The sequence below is a fragment of the Lolium perenne genome, chromosome 5, assembly GCF_019359855.2.
Source record: "Lolium perenne isolate Kyuss_39 chromosome 5, Kyuss_2.0, whole genome shotgun sequence".
NCBI classification, from domain to species: Eukaryota; Viridiplantae; Streptophyta; class Magnoliopsida; order Poales; family Poaceae; genus Lolium; species Lolium perenne.
In genome coordinates, this window is record NC_067248.2 from 190,114,848 (window position 1) to 190,132,916 (window position 18,069).

General features: G+C 43.8%; 1 protein-coding gene across 2 annotated transcripts; it reads left to right on the forward strand.

Annotated features, from left to right (window-relative positions):
- Positions 1 to 10,422: 10,422 nt before the first annotated feature.
- On the forward strand, positions 10,423 to 18,045 carry LOC127301281 (cleavage and polyadenylation specificity factor subunit 3-II). 2 transcript variants are annotated; one of them, XM_051331498.2, is made up of 14 exons: positions 10,423 to 10,838; positions 12,188 to 12,303; positions 12,403 to 12,592; positions 12,679 to 12,751; positions 13,141 to 13,258; positions 13,371 to 13,444; positions 13,555 to 13,691; positions 14,136 to 14,199; positions 14,522 to 14,587; positions 15,654 to 15,723; positions 15,793 to 15,897; positions 16,010 to 16,151; positions 16,496 to 16,592; positions 17,366 to 18,045. In XM_051331498.2, exons 2-14 carry the CDS (start codon positions 12,279 to 12,281, stop codon positions 17,867 to 17,869), a joined length of 1,665 nt encoding a protein of 554 aa, XP_051187458.1. In that variant the 5' UTR covers positions 10,423 to 10,838; positions 12,188 to 12,278; the 3' UTR covers positions 17,870 to 18,045. The 2 variants fall into 2 exon arrangements, with proteins under 2 accessions (XP_051187458.1, XP_051187459.1); XM_051331499.2 differs by having other exon boundaries at positions 12,195 to 12,303.
- The last annotated feature ends 24 nt before the right edge of the window (positions 18,046 to 18,069 follow it).

The window sequence follows — 18,069 nt, forward strand, 5'->3', positions numbered from 1 at the left end:
GAGCACGCGCTGAAACAAGCGGAAATTTTTGTTCCCATTCAACATTAGCTAGAACGCGATCCAACTTCTCATAAGTGGGATTTTCTCTTCTACTGGCCCAAGTGTACTGTCTACCCGAAAGCTCTATTTCTCTAAGATCTAGACTTTCTATGATTGCATTAAACAAAAACGGCCAATGAGCTTTAAAATTATCATTATTCTTCTCTTCTTGTCTGCGAATGATATTAAAATCTCCACCAACCAACATTGGTAGAGTCTCAACATCACAAATTCGGACAAGTTCAGAAAGAAACTCAGGTTTAAGTGCATCCTGGGCTGCCCCATACACGCCAATAAGGATCCACTCAAAACCGTCAAACTTAGACTTGACAAAAAGTTTGACACAAAAATCTCCCGTCTCCACTCTTTGGATAGAGATAGTTTCCACATTAACCCCAACTAGAATACCTCCAGATCGACCATGGGGGGGTAAACAATACCACATGTAATCCAAACCCCCAGATAAACGCCTAAGAAACGGCGCTGAAAAATTAGCTCGCCCTGTCTCCATAAAAACAACAAAATCTAATTTATGCTCCCTAATTGTCTCATGAATAAAACAATGTTTAGCAGTATCAGCAAACCCGTCACTATTCCACCACATGCCTTTCATTGTTTGCGAATATTAAGTTTATTAATTCTAGCGCTACGGCGCACTGTAAGTTTATTAATCGGCCGTGAGATCTTCTTTTGGTTTATCTGTTTAAGGAGATTAGAAGGACCCTCATGATCCGGCATCTCTTTGTCTACATCATCAATGAGATCCTCTGATAGGTTAGAAGCCCTAGATAGAAACAAACTAGAAGAATCATACTCATCCGCATGTATAGACTTATTCAAGAATACTAAATTACGTGACTTCTCCAACTCTTTAATGCAATGAATAGACTTTTTAATTGTGACCGACGAATCCCCCAAACAAATACCTAGTCTATCCGCTCTAGAAGCAACATCATCATCAGGTAAATCAGCAAAAGACAATTTCTTAACACAAGAAATACCTGGAGTAGCCGAAGATTGACGTCGCTCGGTGAGGTGCATAGCTCGCTCCAGTTGAGGCATGTCAGCATTTGGCTGCGCCTTAATGCGAAGGCTCGAACGAAGACCAGAGCCAGCAGGATCCGGGATACCTCCGTATGCGACGATGTCCTCCAGCGAAGCTGGAACAGCCCCGCCATGCAGCCCATCTCCTCTTGAGACGTGTGTGTGCAGCGACGGAGAAGGAGCACCTTCACCTGGAGCCTGAACGACGCCATGCAACCCGACTCCTCCTGAGACGTGTGCATGCATCGATGGAGAAGACGCACGTGAAGCTGGCGAGCAACCTCCTGGAGTTGCTATGGCAGTTGATGAAGAAAGCGGCGGCCCGCCATGCAGCAGCGAAGAGAGAGGCTCGCCTGACCCCTTGAAAGGCGAGGTAGCAGCAGATGGCCCTCCTGGCCCCATGGATGAATAAGAAACAACAGCAGGTCGCCCTCCTGGCTTGTTGTTTGGCGAAGCAAGAACAACAGATTGTTCGCCAAGCTCCCAAGATGGCGACGGAATCGCAGAGATATGCAGCGGCGTCACGGACGACACTTCTTGTCGCGGTGACAAGGCTGGTGACGAAGCAAGCGACGGCAAACCAGCTGTGCCTGCTACTGCCTCACTTCCACAGCGAGAGCTAGGATAAAAAGGTTCAGTTTGATCAATCTGGACAAAATCCTGGTTAACTGAAATAGAAGCAGCCCATTCTCTCTTAGCTGATGCGATCATGGACTTAACTATATAACCAATGTTTCTATCTCCACCTAGATACCTGGTAACTAACAATTGATGCTATTTCCATAATTTGGATCAACAGTCTGTACGTCGTTTGTGAACCCACAACCAATGCTGACGAGTTAAGGAAAAGAAGATCTCCCCTTTTTAGGGTATCCTAAAATTCTGAAACAAGTTCAACCTGATGGAAACATATCAGGAGAATAAAGAGGTTGGGGATGATGCTCCATCGCCTTCAGCTAACAGTGTTATTACATAATCAAATGTAACCGGAGGGATAGACATGTGCTCTTTTGAAAGGTTTCTAAAATTGAGTGCATTGTGCCAAAGTGTGTCCACTAGAGTAATTTCACAAGGCTTACATATTCTGAAAGGCAACACATCTTGCACCTTTATTTTAGTTGCTCTTGTGCCTCGTTTGGTAATTGATGACGGTACAACACCAGTGGATTTGTTTAATGCCATGTACATGGTATGTTTTTTTATGATTGATATATTGGAACATTGGATTATGGTTTTTACTGGACCACTAGATTATGGCTTTAAAAAGTTTCTTGTTCAACCCATCAAAAATCTCGTCCTCCTCCATTCTTGTAGCTTAACCAATCTCTAACTCAACTCTTACTTTTTTTCCTTTCCTAGGGGAAAATGAGAGATGGTTCATTGCAGAGGTACCCGTTCTGAGATACCGAGATTAAAGTTGATCATTCAAATAATGTCTCGTGCAGGTTCTAATATATTCTTCGAATGGGAATTGCATGTTCGCGAGTACTCGGCATATGGAAATGGGCTAGGTGTAAAATCTATTGGCCGGTCACCATGCAGACAGTTATTAGCATTGGGAATCTATGATCAAGCAGTGCGGACACTGAACCATTTGATGTGGAAAACTTTTGCCGAGTTCACTCATGCAGCCTTGATTCGAAGTCCATGTAATGCCTGCTATATCTAAGGTAAATGTGTCTATTTCTATCATCAATCGCCATTTTAGCAGTTCTACTGTTGTTTTTGGACGTTGTACTCAACATATCTAAACTTTCACTGTCCATGCCATTTGATTATAACAACAACATATGCCACATGAAGTGGATGCCCTATGGGTTGCATGACAAAAAGAGAGATGTTTGATAAGCAGTCTGGACTATTGCTTTTATTATTTCGTTAACCGAAAGTTCAGTGGTGTTATAAGCTAATCGACACGGATACATTGGTAAGTTTGACCATTATATTTCAACCCTCTATCAGAGATACCATAGCTGGAGCTACATACAAGGTTGCATTGTGCTTGCCCATATCAGTTTGACATTTTGATTCACTGTTACATATTCTTGTTGGTTTATGAGGCATGGCGATTGCCTATTTTTGTGTATGCATACAAATAGGAGAACGTCAGACAGAAATATGATTGTATAAGCCTTTGTGCTTGGTGTTTGTGACTATATAATGTATTTTGCGGTCTTTGCATCTCAAATGTTGTAGTCGGGATGGTGCATCCGATTATGTGTGATGATTGCCCACCAGTATGTTGTACCCTTGCTTAAAATAGTCACCGTACATGTTTTCTTGAATTGAATGTGCGGCTTACTTGCGTAGCATAGTTCACTAAAGGAAATTTTTCTTTACATGAAAATTTAATTGATCATTTTTCATCTGCACATGAAGAATGACCTCCTATGTAAGCTGTTTCGTGTTTGAATCATGCGATCAAACAGAGGTTTATTAGTTTAGATTATTTTAAGGATTGAAAGAGCTCATGAGTTAGGGGAATAGTATAGTCAATAGTACTCGGTCCTAACCATCTCATGGTGATAGTGGTGTCTCTTCTTGTAGGCATTAATTGGTCCCCAAACTGTAGGTGGACAGGTTAGACGTCACAACCAATGGTCCTAATCAAGGATGTGTGTTCGTGTATGGGGGCAAAATATGAGATGAACTTTGAAAAACAAGAACCAATGGAGACAAAAACATGAAGCAACACATGTATCTACCACCATACCAAGGTGTTTATGTGTGGAAATCTCACTAGAATGGCTTGTTGCTGAAGCCGCAGAGAGATAAGGGGGCAAGAGATGGTGAAGAAGAGGATGAAGAAGCTGCACGCCAACGACCTGTTGGAGTTCTTCAATCAGGTCATGGTGGAGCAGCCCTTGCTCCTATTCTCGGTCCTTTTCGGCCTCTTCGTGTTGAGCGTTGGGTCGTGCCATTCTCCAACTAGGTTTCCCTTGCGGCTGTCGTTTGGGCGACGATTCTGGTAGTTATCATTTCCCCGTGTTGTTCAGGTGATTAGAGTCATTTGCTCTGGTGAGTTCAGCTCAGATCTGTCTGGTGCCATTTTGAATTATTAAGAGCATTATCTCTGGGTTTGGGCACTGTGAAGTACTTTGTATGTTAGTGTGAACTATTTCGGGGAAGAAAAATGCGGTGTTCTAACTTTATTCGAAAATGCTGATATGTGACACGCGTACAGCACGCGACCGTTGGGAACCCCAAGTGAAAGGTGTGATGCGTACAGCAGTAAGTTTCCCTCAGTAAGAAACCAAGGTTTATCGAACCAGTAGGAGTCAAGAAGCACGTTGAAGGTTGATGGCGGCGGAGTGTAGTGCGGCGCAACACCAGGGATTCCGGCGCCAACGTGGAACCTGCACAACACAACCAAAGTACTTTGCCCCAACGTGACAGTGAGGTTGTCAATCTCACCGGCTTGCTGTAACAAAGGATTAGATGTATAGTGTGGATGATGATTATTTGCAGAAAACAGTAGAACGAGTATTGCAGTAGATTGTATTCGATGTTAAGAATGGACCGGGGTCCACAGTTCACTAGAGGCGTCTCTCCCATAAGAATAAGCATGTTGGGTGAACAAATTACAGTTGGGCAATTGACAAATAAAGAGGGCATGACCATGCACATACATGTTATGATGAGTATTGTGAGATTTAATTGGGCATTACGACAAAGTACATAGACCGCTATCCGGCATGCATCTATGCCTAAAAAGTCCACCTTCAGGTTATCATCCGAACCCCCTCCAGTATTAAGTTGCAAACAACAGACAATTGCATTAAGTATGGTGCGTAATGTAATCAACGAATATATCCTTAGACATAGCATTGATGTTTTATCCCTAGTGGCAACAGCACATCCACAATCTTAGAGGTTTCTGTCACTCCTCCAGATTTAATGCAGACATGAACCCACTATCGAGCATAAATACTCCCTCTTGGAGTTACAAATATCAACTTGGCCAGAGCCTCTACTAGCAACGGAGAGCATGCAAGATCATAAACAACACATAGATGATATTGATAATCAACATAACATAGCATTCACTTATTCATCGGATCCCAACAAACACAACATATAGCATTACAGATAGATGATCTTGATCATGTTAGGCAGCTCACAAGATCCAACAATGATAGCACAATTAGGAGAAGACGACCATCTAGCTACTGCTATGGACCCATAGTCCAGGGGTGAACTACTCACTCATCACTCCGGAGGCGACCATGGCGGTGAAGAGTCCTCCGGGAGATGATTCCCCTCTCCGGCAGGGTGCAGGAGGCGATCTCCTGAATCCCCCGAGATGGGATTGGCGGCGGCGTCTCTAGAAGGTTTTCCGTATCGTGGCTCTCGGTACTGGAGTTATTATCGATGAAGGCTTAAATAGGCGGAGGAGGTAGGTTTAGGGGCGACGCGAGGGGCCCACACAGTAGGCTGGCGCGGCCAGGGCTTGGGCCGCGCCGCCCTGTTGTGTGGCCGCCTCGTCGCCCCACTTCGTTTCCTCTCCGGACTTCTGGAAGCTTCGTGGAAAAATAAGATCCTGGGCGTTGATTTCGTCCAATTCCGAGAATATTTCCTTACTAGGATTTCTGAAACCAAAAACAGCAGAAAACAGCAACTGGCTCTTCGGCATCTCGTTAATAGGTTAGTGCCAGAAAATGCATAAATATGACATAAAGTATGCATGAAACATGTAGGTATCATCAATAAAGTGGCATGGAACATAAGAAATTATCGATACGTTGGAGACGTATCAATATGCTTCGCTTGTTTCAAGTGCTGATGGTTTTGAATGTAAGATTAACACCATACAACATTTATCTCTGCCAGTATAGTTTGTTCTTGATTTAGCGTGTGATTAGCTGTTATCAGTATCTGATTGTCTACTCGAGAATTAATTGTTCCTACTAGAGAATTGCAACATCTTTATCGAGGAAAACCAATATGAATATTCGATAATGCTGGTAGTGACGAGGATTCTCATTTGAGTAAGGAGGATGGTTTTTATTTTAGGTTGAGTGAGCTGAAGAAAGGTGGAACATCATACACAATGATGAAATAAAACCTAAAAACTTTATGGGGTGCAGGGAGAAAGAAATTTGACATGAATCTGTGGCAACGCACGGGCAATCAACTAGTTTTTTATAACCAGGAACTGTGAGGCAAAAGCCCCACAACAATTTTTTTATTATATATTAAAGACTAAGTTTAAACTGACAAAAAAGAAAATAACAGAAACAGAAACAACTATGTACACAATGGAAAAGGACTCTAAGGCAGGGACGTAATCCACTTTAACAAACCATCCTTGTGCTTGGCTTTAATTCTGTACCGCAAGAGAGACATATGATGAACAAACTTGCCCTTCCATCTGGTGAAAGTTTCATGCTCTTGCCTGAAGACCTTTCCATTTCTGATTAACCAAATATTCTAGCAAGCAGTAGCCTCCATGAAAAAAGGATAACCAAAATTCTGCTTAGCAAGGCTAAGTATTCTCCGCATATCCACCTCAGTAGTACTCCACTCAATCTGCAAGTAATTCCAAACTCTTGCATTGAACTTGCACTCAAAAAAGAGATGAATTCTATCCTCATAGGTGCGTGAATGGCAAAGTACCAAACACAGTAGGCGAATGCTGAAATTGAGTGGCACCCATTCCACTGCAACAAACCGCCTCAGCTCTTCAAGAGAGGCACTTATGACGCGTTGGTAGCTCGTACGAGGTTCAGCCTGGCTTAGTAGAGAAATAGGCTAAGGGCTCCTTTGATTTATAGGATAAGAAAAATATAGGAATAATAAAAGCATAGGATTAGGGATGCCATGCCTAGTTAAATTCTATAGGAAGAGAAATTCTTTTTGATTGTACCAAAGGAATTTTCCATGAGGTATGACTTAATGTTTTTTTCACATAGGATTTACGCTACAATTTTTTTATATGAATAGTTCCTATAGGATTCCTATGAATCAAACAACTAGCATAGGAAAATTTCCCATAGAAACAAAATCATACAATATTCATATGCAAATCCTATGAATCAAATGAGCCCTAATTGATTGTCCAGTTTCCTCTATGTTGTGTTCAACATGAATCTTAAAATATTCATAGGTCAGGCCTGACAAAAGGCCCGAATGAGCCATTTTTTGGGGGCCTACCCCATTCGCAGCTCTCGTGCGCTCTCATGATGGTTTCGACACGCTTTGCCTCCACTCACTCTCCCTTGGCCTCCTTCACCCACTCTAACCATGCTTCTATTTAACATAAGTTGTACATGGAAAAGATGCACGTCCGAAGATATTAGTTCATTCCGACGATCGGTTTCGAGTTTCGTCAGCCGCAAATCGTAAATTTCGTGTTCATGTGTAGGGATTTTTCGAGTGGATTTCCTCAAATCCTTCGCATACGGTTGAGCGTTTAAATTTTTCTTTAAGAAGTAGCTTCACCTCATCATGTTGTTATTTTTTCGTTTTGGTGAACGTAAACGCATAGATACACAACTCATTGTATGCCGACGTGGAGGGTAGCTGCATCGTGGTGTCCGACTTCATGGATGGCGACATGGTTATGGTTGTGGTTGATGAGAGGTGAGAGATAAATTCACAATATGGTATTTCAGGTGCCTTCGTGGCATGCTAGTGTGGATGTGACGACATGGTGAAGTTCGACTTCATGAACGGTGGTGACGCGGTGATGCTTGTGATAGGTGAGGTTATAGAGGTGAGGCTAAACCAATGCATGCGAGCAACGAAACAAAGTGACACCTATTTACCCAGTGATGCAATCCAGACCACCAAATAGAGTGTTAAAAGTGGCTCAAGTCATGTTTCTAACGACATGGGTGCAAGGAGAGAAGGGAACACCGCCGCCATCACCGAGCCACATGACTTGGAAGGTTATCTAGGTATTATGCAGTTTTTTGTCGGCTTTGTTCCGGGTTCTTTCTGTTTTTTAGGTTTTTTCATCCGTTCTATTTTTGTATGGTTGGGTTTTCCTGAACTTTTTAAAAATATGAACTTTTCAAGTTTGATTTTTTTTTGAAAATTAACAAATTTTAGATTTGAAGAAATTTCGGATTTGGAATTTTTTTAAATTAGAACAATTTTAAAAATGAGCAATTTCGAATTTGAGAAATTTTTGAAAATGTGAAATTTCGAATTTGAATACATTTCAAATTTGAACAAATCTCTAAAAACCAGAGAAAAATCAGGAAAAGTTAAACTCTCGTCGTGTACCTAACAAACATTTTTTCTTAGCAACATTTATGGGCTTAGAGCATCACTAGCAGTACGCTCAAACTGGTATCCCTCGAAGCCGATTTGAGGGTCGAGAAAACGCGAATTTGAAGACCCAAAACGGCCGGCGCAGCGCCCCGGCCTTTAAACCCTCAAAACATGAATTCGACAGTTTGAAACACACAATTAACAGTTTACATCACATAATCATTCTATCTATCATAAAACGCAAGGACATAATAGTTTCAAACACACAATAAATAAGTCGGCTTATTACAACAATGTTTTCTGCAAATTACAATAATAGTTTGAAGCAAATCGAACATGAATAAGTATTCGAAGCAAATGGAACATTGGCCACGGCCACGGCCACGGCCAAGCAAATGAATGAACTAGGTAGATCATTAGCCACAGCTAAGCAGCTGCTAGTGGTGCTCGACAAGATCATCACGGAGCTGGTTATGAGTGGTGGCATTTTCAATATTCCGATGTGCTTGGAGAAAAGCTTGAAGAAGATCGGGGTTCCCCTCCGCTCGAACTCGGGTACCAACATTGTCATCATGGAAAGTGTAACCCCCTCTCATCATCGAGTATCATGTTGTGTAGAATGACACAACACTTCATGATGTTCACAAGGGTTTTCTTGTCCCAAAAACCAGCTGGACCCAAACAATGGCAAATCTTGCTTGCAAAACTCCGAAAGCTCTCTCAATATCTTTGCGGGCCGCCTCTTTTGCCTTTGTGAAATTAGCTTCTTTCTTTGATAAGGGTTACCAAGCAATCTAGCCTACCAAGCATGCCCGGTCATCCCTTTTTTCATTCATCTCCATCAATCTCTTTGTGTCATCCCCGTTCGGAGCTCAAAGATACCAATCACCATACAAGCGGATGACCATATTGGCAAACTTACGCACGGACTCAGTGGTTGTATCTTGGCCAATGCGAAGATACTCGTCCGTATAGTCCGTGGGTATGCCATAGGTGATCACCCGCATTGCCGCCGATATCTTCTGAAATGCACTAAATCCCATGGTGCCGGTTGCGTTTCTACGCCGCTTGAAATAGTTTGAGTTGGCCTCACAATCTTTCACTATTTTCACAAACAAGTCGCGGCGCATTCGGTACCTTCTACGGAAGAGGCGGGTGGATATGTTGGTACCTCTGCAAAATAGCCTTGCATGAGTTGGTCGTGGCCGAGAGCGCGGTTCCTAGGGATGCAAATGAGACCCATCTTCGACCCCTGCCTCCGATCAAGCAGCATCGAGCGGTCTTGAATCTCCTTCACGTCGACGAGAGCAACCATCATATCGATGTCATCGTCTTCGAGCAACTCTTCGATGTACGAATCATCCGACGATGACCAATCGGTACTGTCGGACATCGAATTGTCCATGTTCTCATCCATCTAAAATACCAAGAGACATACAATTAATCTAAATGAACCAAAAACGGAAATACACAACAAATTGATGAAGATTTACCGTCGGAGGCTGGGACAGCTGCGGGGTCGGAGGCCGGGGCAGCTGCGGGGTTGGAGGGGGCGAGGGCGGGGTCGGGGCGGGAGAGGCGGAGGCTCACCAGAGGAGGAGGCGGCGGGGCGACCAGAGGCGGAGGCGGCGCGGCCGAATAGGGGTGGAGGGCGAGGTAGCGGGGGCCGGCGACGAGTCGGGGCGGCGACGGCGGGCGGGGTCGAGTAGAGGAGCGGGGGAGGAGGATGCGCGGGTGAAATTTCAGGGGAGGACGCACGCGTTGACCGAAATGAAGGGCCTTTCAGTTTTGCCTCCGGACCTGCACTTGTAAAGGTCGAGTGGGGATTTGAGGATTCGGCCTTCAATTTTTTTTAAGGGTTCAAGGTTCTGAGGGTTTGTTCCGCGTCTCGTTTCGGCCTCAACCTTCAAAAAGGCGGTTATTTTGAGGATTTATCCAGTTTAAGAGAGGGTTCCGCTAGTAAAAGTGATTTCTTACCGTGAAGCCTATTTTCTGTGTGCAGCTAGAATCTGGCCCCGAGTTTCCCGAGCTTCTCGCCCGAGCCCGAATCGGTATGCACCTCTATTGCTTTCATTTTACATCAGGACTGCCATTCTAGAGAATAACGTTTAGGCAATTGGAAAATAAAAAAAAAGAAAAATTAACACAACCCTCGCACCTGTCCCGCATGGAGCTCTTGACCCCGAGCTAGGGTTCCCCCGCCGCCGGCGCTCCACGGCCGCCGTCGTCACCGCAACTCCGGCAGGAAGCAGTGTCCCCCCCCCCCCCCCACGCGCCCCTCCTTTTCTCGCCTTGCATCGCCCGCCTCTGCATCCCCATCAAGGACGGCGGCAACCTCTGCATCCGCCGGCGACGAGCTCTGCTCTCCGGCCCCGCCGGCCGACCGTCGACCTCGTCCTTCCCACTTACATCCACCTCGAGCTGGTCCTCCCCTCCGACGTCCACCTCGAGCTCGTCCTGCTCCACCTCCTCCGACGACCTCGTCCTCCCCAACGACCTGCTCCACGATTCAGTCAATGTCATCGTCCTAGCTACGGGTAATGCGTCATTCAACTTCATGCTGGTATTCTGCTAGTCAATCTTTTGAATTTGTGCTATGGATGTGAACTAGTTCGGCTGTTTTTCTCACAGGAAAGAAATGTTCTGCTAGCATGTTCACATAGGAAAGAAATGTTCTGCTAATAATTTTTTCTCACTTGTATTTGTACTACAAAATAGGAATTAATGTTCTGCTAGCACTTCTGATATATGTAATTTGAAGTTGTACTGTCTTCACTCTATTTCATTCGAATTTTGGACAGTCTACATTGTCATGATATGTTTGCTGATTTGTATTGTCGTGAACCAATGTTGCTGACTTTTCATAATTTTCTTGATTCATTTCTGGCTCATTCTCTACTAAAATGCATCACATGTACCATATCATCATTTATTTAGAGCACATATCAAATATTGGGGCTTTATAGACATTTCACAACTCAAACAACAAATAATCCACTTTTCCAGAAGCCCAAAAGAATAGGAGCAACTAACTTCTGGGAGCTTCTACCCACCACAGTTTTTTCCCACCGAAACTCATAAGCCGGCTTATGTATAAGCACAAGCCCAAAAGAAGTCACTCAAATGCTCTTACGGCTCCCAACGCATATTCCCAGCATCCTAGTTGGGTCGGCCTGTTGCCCTCCTGAGTCATCACACACTCGGCTGCTCCCAAGCAAATAGACCTTCCCAAAAGGCTGAAACCTAACAGCCCAGCCTAAGAGGGCTGCCTCTTCCTTGCTGCTCGCCGTGTCGCTCCTGCTTTGGTCCTTCCGCCGCCTGCAACCACTGTAGACAGGGTAGCGCCGCCCCTCCGGTGAGCCCTCGCGCCGCGCGCATGTTCTCAGCCTCCAAGCAACCTCGCTAGAACCCACCGCCTCCCCCACCTCCCTCATACCCTGCCCTGTCAGTCGCACTCGCTGGCCTCGCCTCGTACTAGGAACTCCCCAACGGCGGCACACCGCTCCCCCACTTCTCCGCCGACTTGACCGCCACGACCCGTGCCGGGCAAGGGTGCAGCAATAGCACGCCATTACCGTGCGTTAATTCTCTTCATTTTGCTCAATCCCTCGATTTTTTATCTCACCCAAATTGAGAATATATGATCCTTAACTTGTAATCAATCAAATTAAGCGACAACTTATTAATGTAAATGCTGTGATACACCTTAAGTTCAATTTTCGCCTTGTTTTGCAACGTAGCTAAATTATTGGAGGCATTGTGGCTAGTATGAACAGCTTGTACTTTCATTACTGTTACCGTGGATTTTCATATCTTATATTGTTATGCTAATCATTTTTTTTTTTTACTTTGAATAACCATTATGAAAATCCTGACTCACCCACAGCAACCAGCCCCTCGCCGGACCTCCGACTGGCTTAGTCCTGTGCCCCAGAACCACACTCGGCTCTGCTGTGTCTAGCTGCCAGCTGGCAGCCATGGCCATCGAGTGCCTCGTGCTAGGTGAGCAACCTACCATGGGGCGATTCCATTTGGCTGAAATCACCCGCTCATCGTCGAAAATAATCACGCTGATATCGTCTGCTTGTGTACGAGTCGCAGGGGCGGGGCAGGAGGTGGGGAAGAGCTGCGTGGTGGTGACCATCGGCGGGAAGCGTATCATGTTCGATTGCGGCATGCACATGGGCCACCACGACTGCCAGCGGTACCCCGACTTCGCGCGCATCCTTTCCGCCGCCCCAGGCGCCACCGACTTCACCTCTGCCATCTCTTGTGTTGTCATCACACACTTGTATGTAGGCGAAATGTTTATCGTTCCTCTGTCGATTTTTCAACCGCTGTCACGGTTAGTTTACTTCTGAAGATTGTCGCTTGCAGCCACTTGGATCATATTGGGGCGCTGCCATATTTCACCGAGGTCTGCGGGTACAATGGTCCAGTCTACATGACGGTGAGCCTAATTTTGGTTGTTTCTGCCAAATGTTTGTGTATGCTTGGTTTTTGTCATGTGTTACTAGTTCGGAATAGATGTCGTACTAGGGGTTATTAAGTTCCAGGTTTTGCTGCATCTGAGCTAGCTGTAATATCTTGCTGGGTAAATATTGCTTGATAAATGGGCCGAATGCTGCATATGAGTAAAAGTAAGGTTACGAATGATTTTGAAAAATCTTTTGAAATTATGAGATAGTGGATCATGTTCTCATGCACGGTAATTTCAATACTTGTCTTTTTGGTATTTGGAAAGTAATTGAATTTGTATATAATTTTTTATGGCTTCAATATGTTTTTCCGAGTGATAGTTATCTTATAAGTTATAACTACAACTTGTGTTTCAAACAGTACCCAACTAAGGCTTTAGCTCCATTGATGCTGGAAGATTATAGGAAAGTAATGGTAGATCACAGAGGGGAGGAAGAACAATATAGTTATGACGATATTCAGCGTTGTATGAAGAAAGGTAATGTTTGGTTTCAACATTTCTTTCACTGGTCTACTTACAAAATTGATGCTGCCAACACAAGAATGCATGGATGAAAATTCTCACTTGCTTTTCATATTTGATCTTCCAGTCATACCTGTTGACTTGAAGCAAACCATTCAAGTGGATAGGGACCTTGTGATCCGTGCCTATTATGCTGGACATGTATGTTCTTATACCTATGTTTCTCTTGCGTCCAGTAATATTTACAAACTCTTAGATTATTGAGTGTTCATCTCTGTGATTCCCACTATTTTTTCTATTCCAAACTAAAGGTTCTAGGGGCTGCAATGATTTATGCAAAAGTTGGAGATGCTGCTATGGTCTACACGGGGGATTACAACATGACACCAGACAGACATCTTGGAGCAGCACAAATCGATCGTCTGAAGTTGGACCTCTTAATAACAGAGTAAGTTCCAACCCCAAATGCAAATACATTTTTCTACACTATGTCCAACTTTCTTGCAATGTCGACCTAGTGTCTCGACAAATTATGCCCTCTAGAGGTATAGGTTTTTTTTGTTATGTTTTATCATCACAAGGGCAGTAGGTTTTTGTTGTGATGTCTATGTTTTCAAACTGCTATCCCAGTCACCAGTAGCTGGTTCTGTAGTTAACCACTATGCTTACCTGAAAATTAGTTGTGCTACAGCTGGAAATCACCTCCATATGGACTAAGTAGGTTGATTTATTTGCCTAATGTTCAAATGAAAACAATGACTTCATTTTTCTAGGGTGTAGGTTGTGCTGTTTTAATGTTCTTCCATTACAATTGGGCATAAACAGTAGTGTTTGTTGGTTTGGATGTATCTTTTTCCATGTGTAAGTACTAAACTGAAGTTACTATCTGCAGGTCTACATACGCTAAAACTGTACGTGACTCAAAGCATGCCCGCGAGAGGGAGTTCTTAAAAGCGGTATAGAATCTGATCTCCACACATCCAATATATTCGGTTTTGTAGATTTTGGTTGCATCTTTAATATCCTGGTGGACCAAGATAATTGACAATGCTGATGATTGGGTTCATCTACTTCCATATAGCACAAATGCCATCCTGGAAATTAATATTCACCAAATATAAGTGCAACTTGTAATTGTCCAAGAATGTATCTTTTGTCAGTCCCTGATAGTTCAGGCCAATACAGTTCAGTCCAAAGTTAGCTAACCTGGCTATGGCTGAAAAGTTAAATTAACTTCATTTGAATTTGTCTCTGCAACTCAGTGAAAGTTTTCTGTAGGTCCATAAATGTGTTTCTGGAGGAGGTAAAGTTCTGATTCCGGCATTTGCTTTGGGAAGAGCTCAGGTACTCCCACTTCTTCTCAGTTATATCTGCAGGGACAAACACATTTATGATGAACTATTATCACTACTTAAGTTCAAGGTTCAGAAAAGTGTAATTAAGTGGCTTAAGCGCTGAGTGATGGCAAAAGCCCTCACTCAGGGTATCACGATAGATTAACCGCTATGTGCGATTAGTTAGTGCTGAAGCGCTGAGCCTATGCTGCAAGAGGCGCTGAGCCAGAGAAACGCAGACGCTCAGGTACGGTATGCACTCCGGCAGGAGAGCGAGAGATGAATTTGAGGGGTGTATGAAGGGGAGGGGAAAGCGAGCTGCTCCAGCTAGGGTTAGGAAGAGGGAAAGGAGTGGGTTTTGGAATGTGATTGGAGATGCTATGGGAGCTAGTGAACATCTTGAACTTCGGAGGATTGCAAGACTTATAGATCTTCATGATGAAAAGTTTGAGTCTTACAAGGAAGAACAAGTGGAAACAGATTCAGAAGAGGCAGGAGTAACTTGTGAGGACGATGAAGAGGATTTCGATATGGTGACTCGCCCTGTATGGATGAGGAGTGAGCCATGGCATCAATTTGTCATGTTGACATGGAAGCAACATGCCATTTATCTTATTATGAGGCTATGTCAGTTTAACCTGCATTTTATCTGCTATTTTGCTTGCTTTGTGTGTGTGATTATATCATCAAACCTAAGAACTTGATGTTTGCTTGCTTGTGACTGAATTTGACTGCTTTTTCACTCTTGAATTTGGTGTTTCATTATTTTTCGTTTTCTATTTCCTTACTTGCTTACTAATCTGCTATGTTATTCATACATGTTATTCAAATTTACATGTTTATGTACGTACTAAGGGAAAATAGGCAAAACCTGGCCAAATCGGAAAAAAAATGCTTAAGCTCTAAGCGCTGAGTGACAGCCTATCGCCTCACTCACGCTTACTGGTTTCCTAAACCTTCTCTCAAGTCCAATTAGTAGTTTCCGTTTCAATTTTTTTCCCTTTGGGAGTAAACTGTTCAAAACTTCCATAAATATAATATCCATTTACATGTGACACACTGCTCTTATGTGTCAGGAGCTATGCATATTACTGGATGACTATTGGGAAAGGATGAACTTGAAGATTCCTATCTATTTCTCAGCTGGTATGTGTGTTTCAATCAAATTTTAACTCGGTTTTATTAAATTATCTGATTTTTTTATTTGTTATACAGGTTTAACCATTCAAGCTAACATGTACTATAAGATGCTTATTGGATGGACTAGCCAAAAGATCAAGGACAGCTACACAGTTCACAACCCGTTTGACTTCAAGCATGGTATGCTCTTGGAAAAGCTTCCCAGTCAACTATACACAAAATGACTAGTGATATTTTGCTACATTTGCAATTCCTTTACAAAAATGATATTGATGGTTTTCTCACATTGCAGTTTGCCACTTTGAGCGTTCATTCATCAACGATCCTGGACCCTGTGTACTTTTTGCAACACCTGGTATGATTAGTGGTGGATTTTCACTTGAGGTGTTTAAGAGATGGGCTCCATCAGAAAAAAATCTGGTTACACTTCCAGGGTATTCTTCTTAACTCTCAAAATAGTTTTCCTTGTTCACTAATGGTGTAGGAACTGATATGTTTAGTTGTTGAATAAAGTACTCCTGTTGGGCTTTTAGTACCGTTATAGTGGAGAACAAGGGAAATCTATCTTGTTTTCTGCTTTAGTGAATACTTACCTTCTTGGACATGATGTCCCTTCTGTTTGAAGTTGAATGCTGCTTTATAGCTTGTACTTGTTGACACATTTTTCTGCTTTGGTTCGATTAAATTCACTGAAAGAACTCAAGTAGGTAAACTTTTCTGCTTGTATAAAATATTCCAGCTCTGCTTATTTTGACGTTAAGTTTACTTTGCCATGCAGATATTGTGTTGCCGGAACCATTGGCCATAAATTGATGTCTGGAAAACCTACCAAGATTGATTTGGACAAGGATACCCATGTTGATGTCAGATGTCAGGTTGCTATTTCTTTAGTTACAGTTGTCTCACTCTGTACAGTGAAATCACCTAGGAACTGGATATTCATGACCTTTATTTGATAATATTTCTTCAATGTCTTGTGCCATTACTCATTAATTACCGCTAGTTCATCTTTTGTACTTCATTGTCTTCATAAAACTATTTCGTATGTTGATGGCAACTTTACAAGTTCAATGGAGTATTAGGCATTCTCAAGTTCGTAACTCATAGTATTACAAACTGTTCAACAAATTAGCTAACAACAATAGTTCTCCTGTAGTATAAAGAATCTTTCTTCTTGATTTTTTCGGTAGTTAGGCTGGTGCCAACGCGGGCTGGAGGCAGGGCGCTACCGCCCGCGACGGGGCGAGAGTGAGGCGACAGGCGGGCGAGACGGTAGCGGCGGGCGGTGGTTCCACCGCCCGGCGGTAGGGCACGGTACCGCCCGCCTATAGCCCGCGTTGGAGGCGAGAGCGGGGCGAGAGGGAGGCGATAGCGGTGCTAGTGGGGGCGGTAGGGAGGCGGTAGGGAGGCGGTAGGGAGGAGAGAGAAGTGAGAGCTGACACTATAGCCCGTGCACTGGCACCGTGGGGTGAGAGTGGGGTGAGAGTGAGGGTAAAAGCTATCGTGGCGAGGCTATAGTGGGGTGATGCATTGGCACCAGCCTTAGCCTTTGTAATCCTTATTTCCTGTGTTTATGCTTATCCTCTTTCTGATTGTTATTATGCTTCATATATTCTCATACCAGTGTTTTTCTCATCTTGTGCATCAGATCCATCAGTTGTCATTCAGTCCTCACACGGACTCCAAAGGGATCATGGATCTTACAGAGTTTCTTTCACCCAGCCATGTGATTCTCGTTCATGGTGAAAAGCCTCAGATGGCCTTCTTGAAGGATAGGATTGAATCCGAATTGGGGATGCCATGCTATTACCCAGCTAACAACGAAACCGTCTCCATTCCGACAACTCACTATCTGAAAATAAACGCCACGGAGAAGTTCATCACGAGCTGCACCGCTGCTCAGGCTAGAGATGGTCTGGAGAAGGCAAACCTGCTATGTGGCAACCATCTGTCAGGAGTCGATGGTGATGCGAAGGCAGATGAGGGCATTCTTCTAATGGAGAAGTCTAGGGCACCGAAAATCTTGTGCGAGGATGAGCTCCTTCAGTTGCTGGGCACGGAGCGCCATTCCGTCCAATTTGAGCCGCTGCTTAGCTCGAGGATTGAAGAGGCACAAACCACCATTGTAGATGATGTAGCCACCTGTGAGTGAAATGTGTGGATGTCTTTTAGTGTTTGCACCTCACTTTGGTTTTGGCCCTCTAGTGTCAGTCCAGGGCGCTGCACAATGTAACAGCCCGATGGTTTTATCAGGGCATCTCTCAGGGTAAATGAAACTAAGTGCATTTGTAAAAAATAATACAGTATAAGAGTGACGCACTGCAGAAATCAGTCTACGCTGAGGTAACAGGC

Bases quoted from the DNA above. Each gene is read 5' to 3' on its own strand.
- LOC127301281 (XM_051331498.2), top strand. From the start codon at position 12,279: ATGGCCATCGAGTGCCTCGTGCTAG. The intron at 14,588-15,653 runs GTACTCCCACTT...CTTATGTGTCAG, and splicing joins TTGCTTTGGGAAGAGCTCAG to GAGCTATGCATATTACTGGA. The intron at 16,593-17,365 runs GTTGCTATTTCT...CTTGTGCATCAG, and splicing joins ATGTTGATGTCAGATGTCAG to ATCCATCAGTTGTCATTCAG.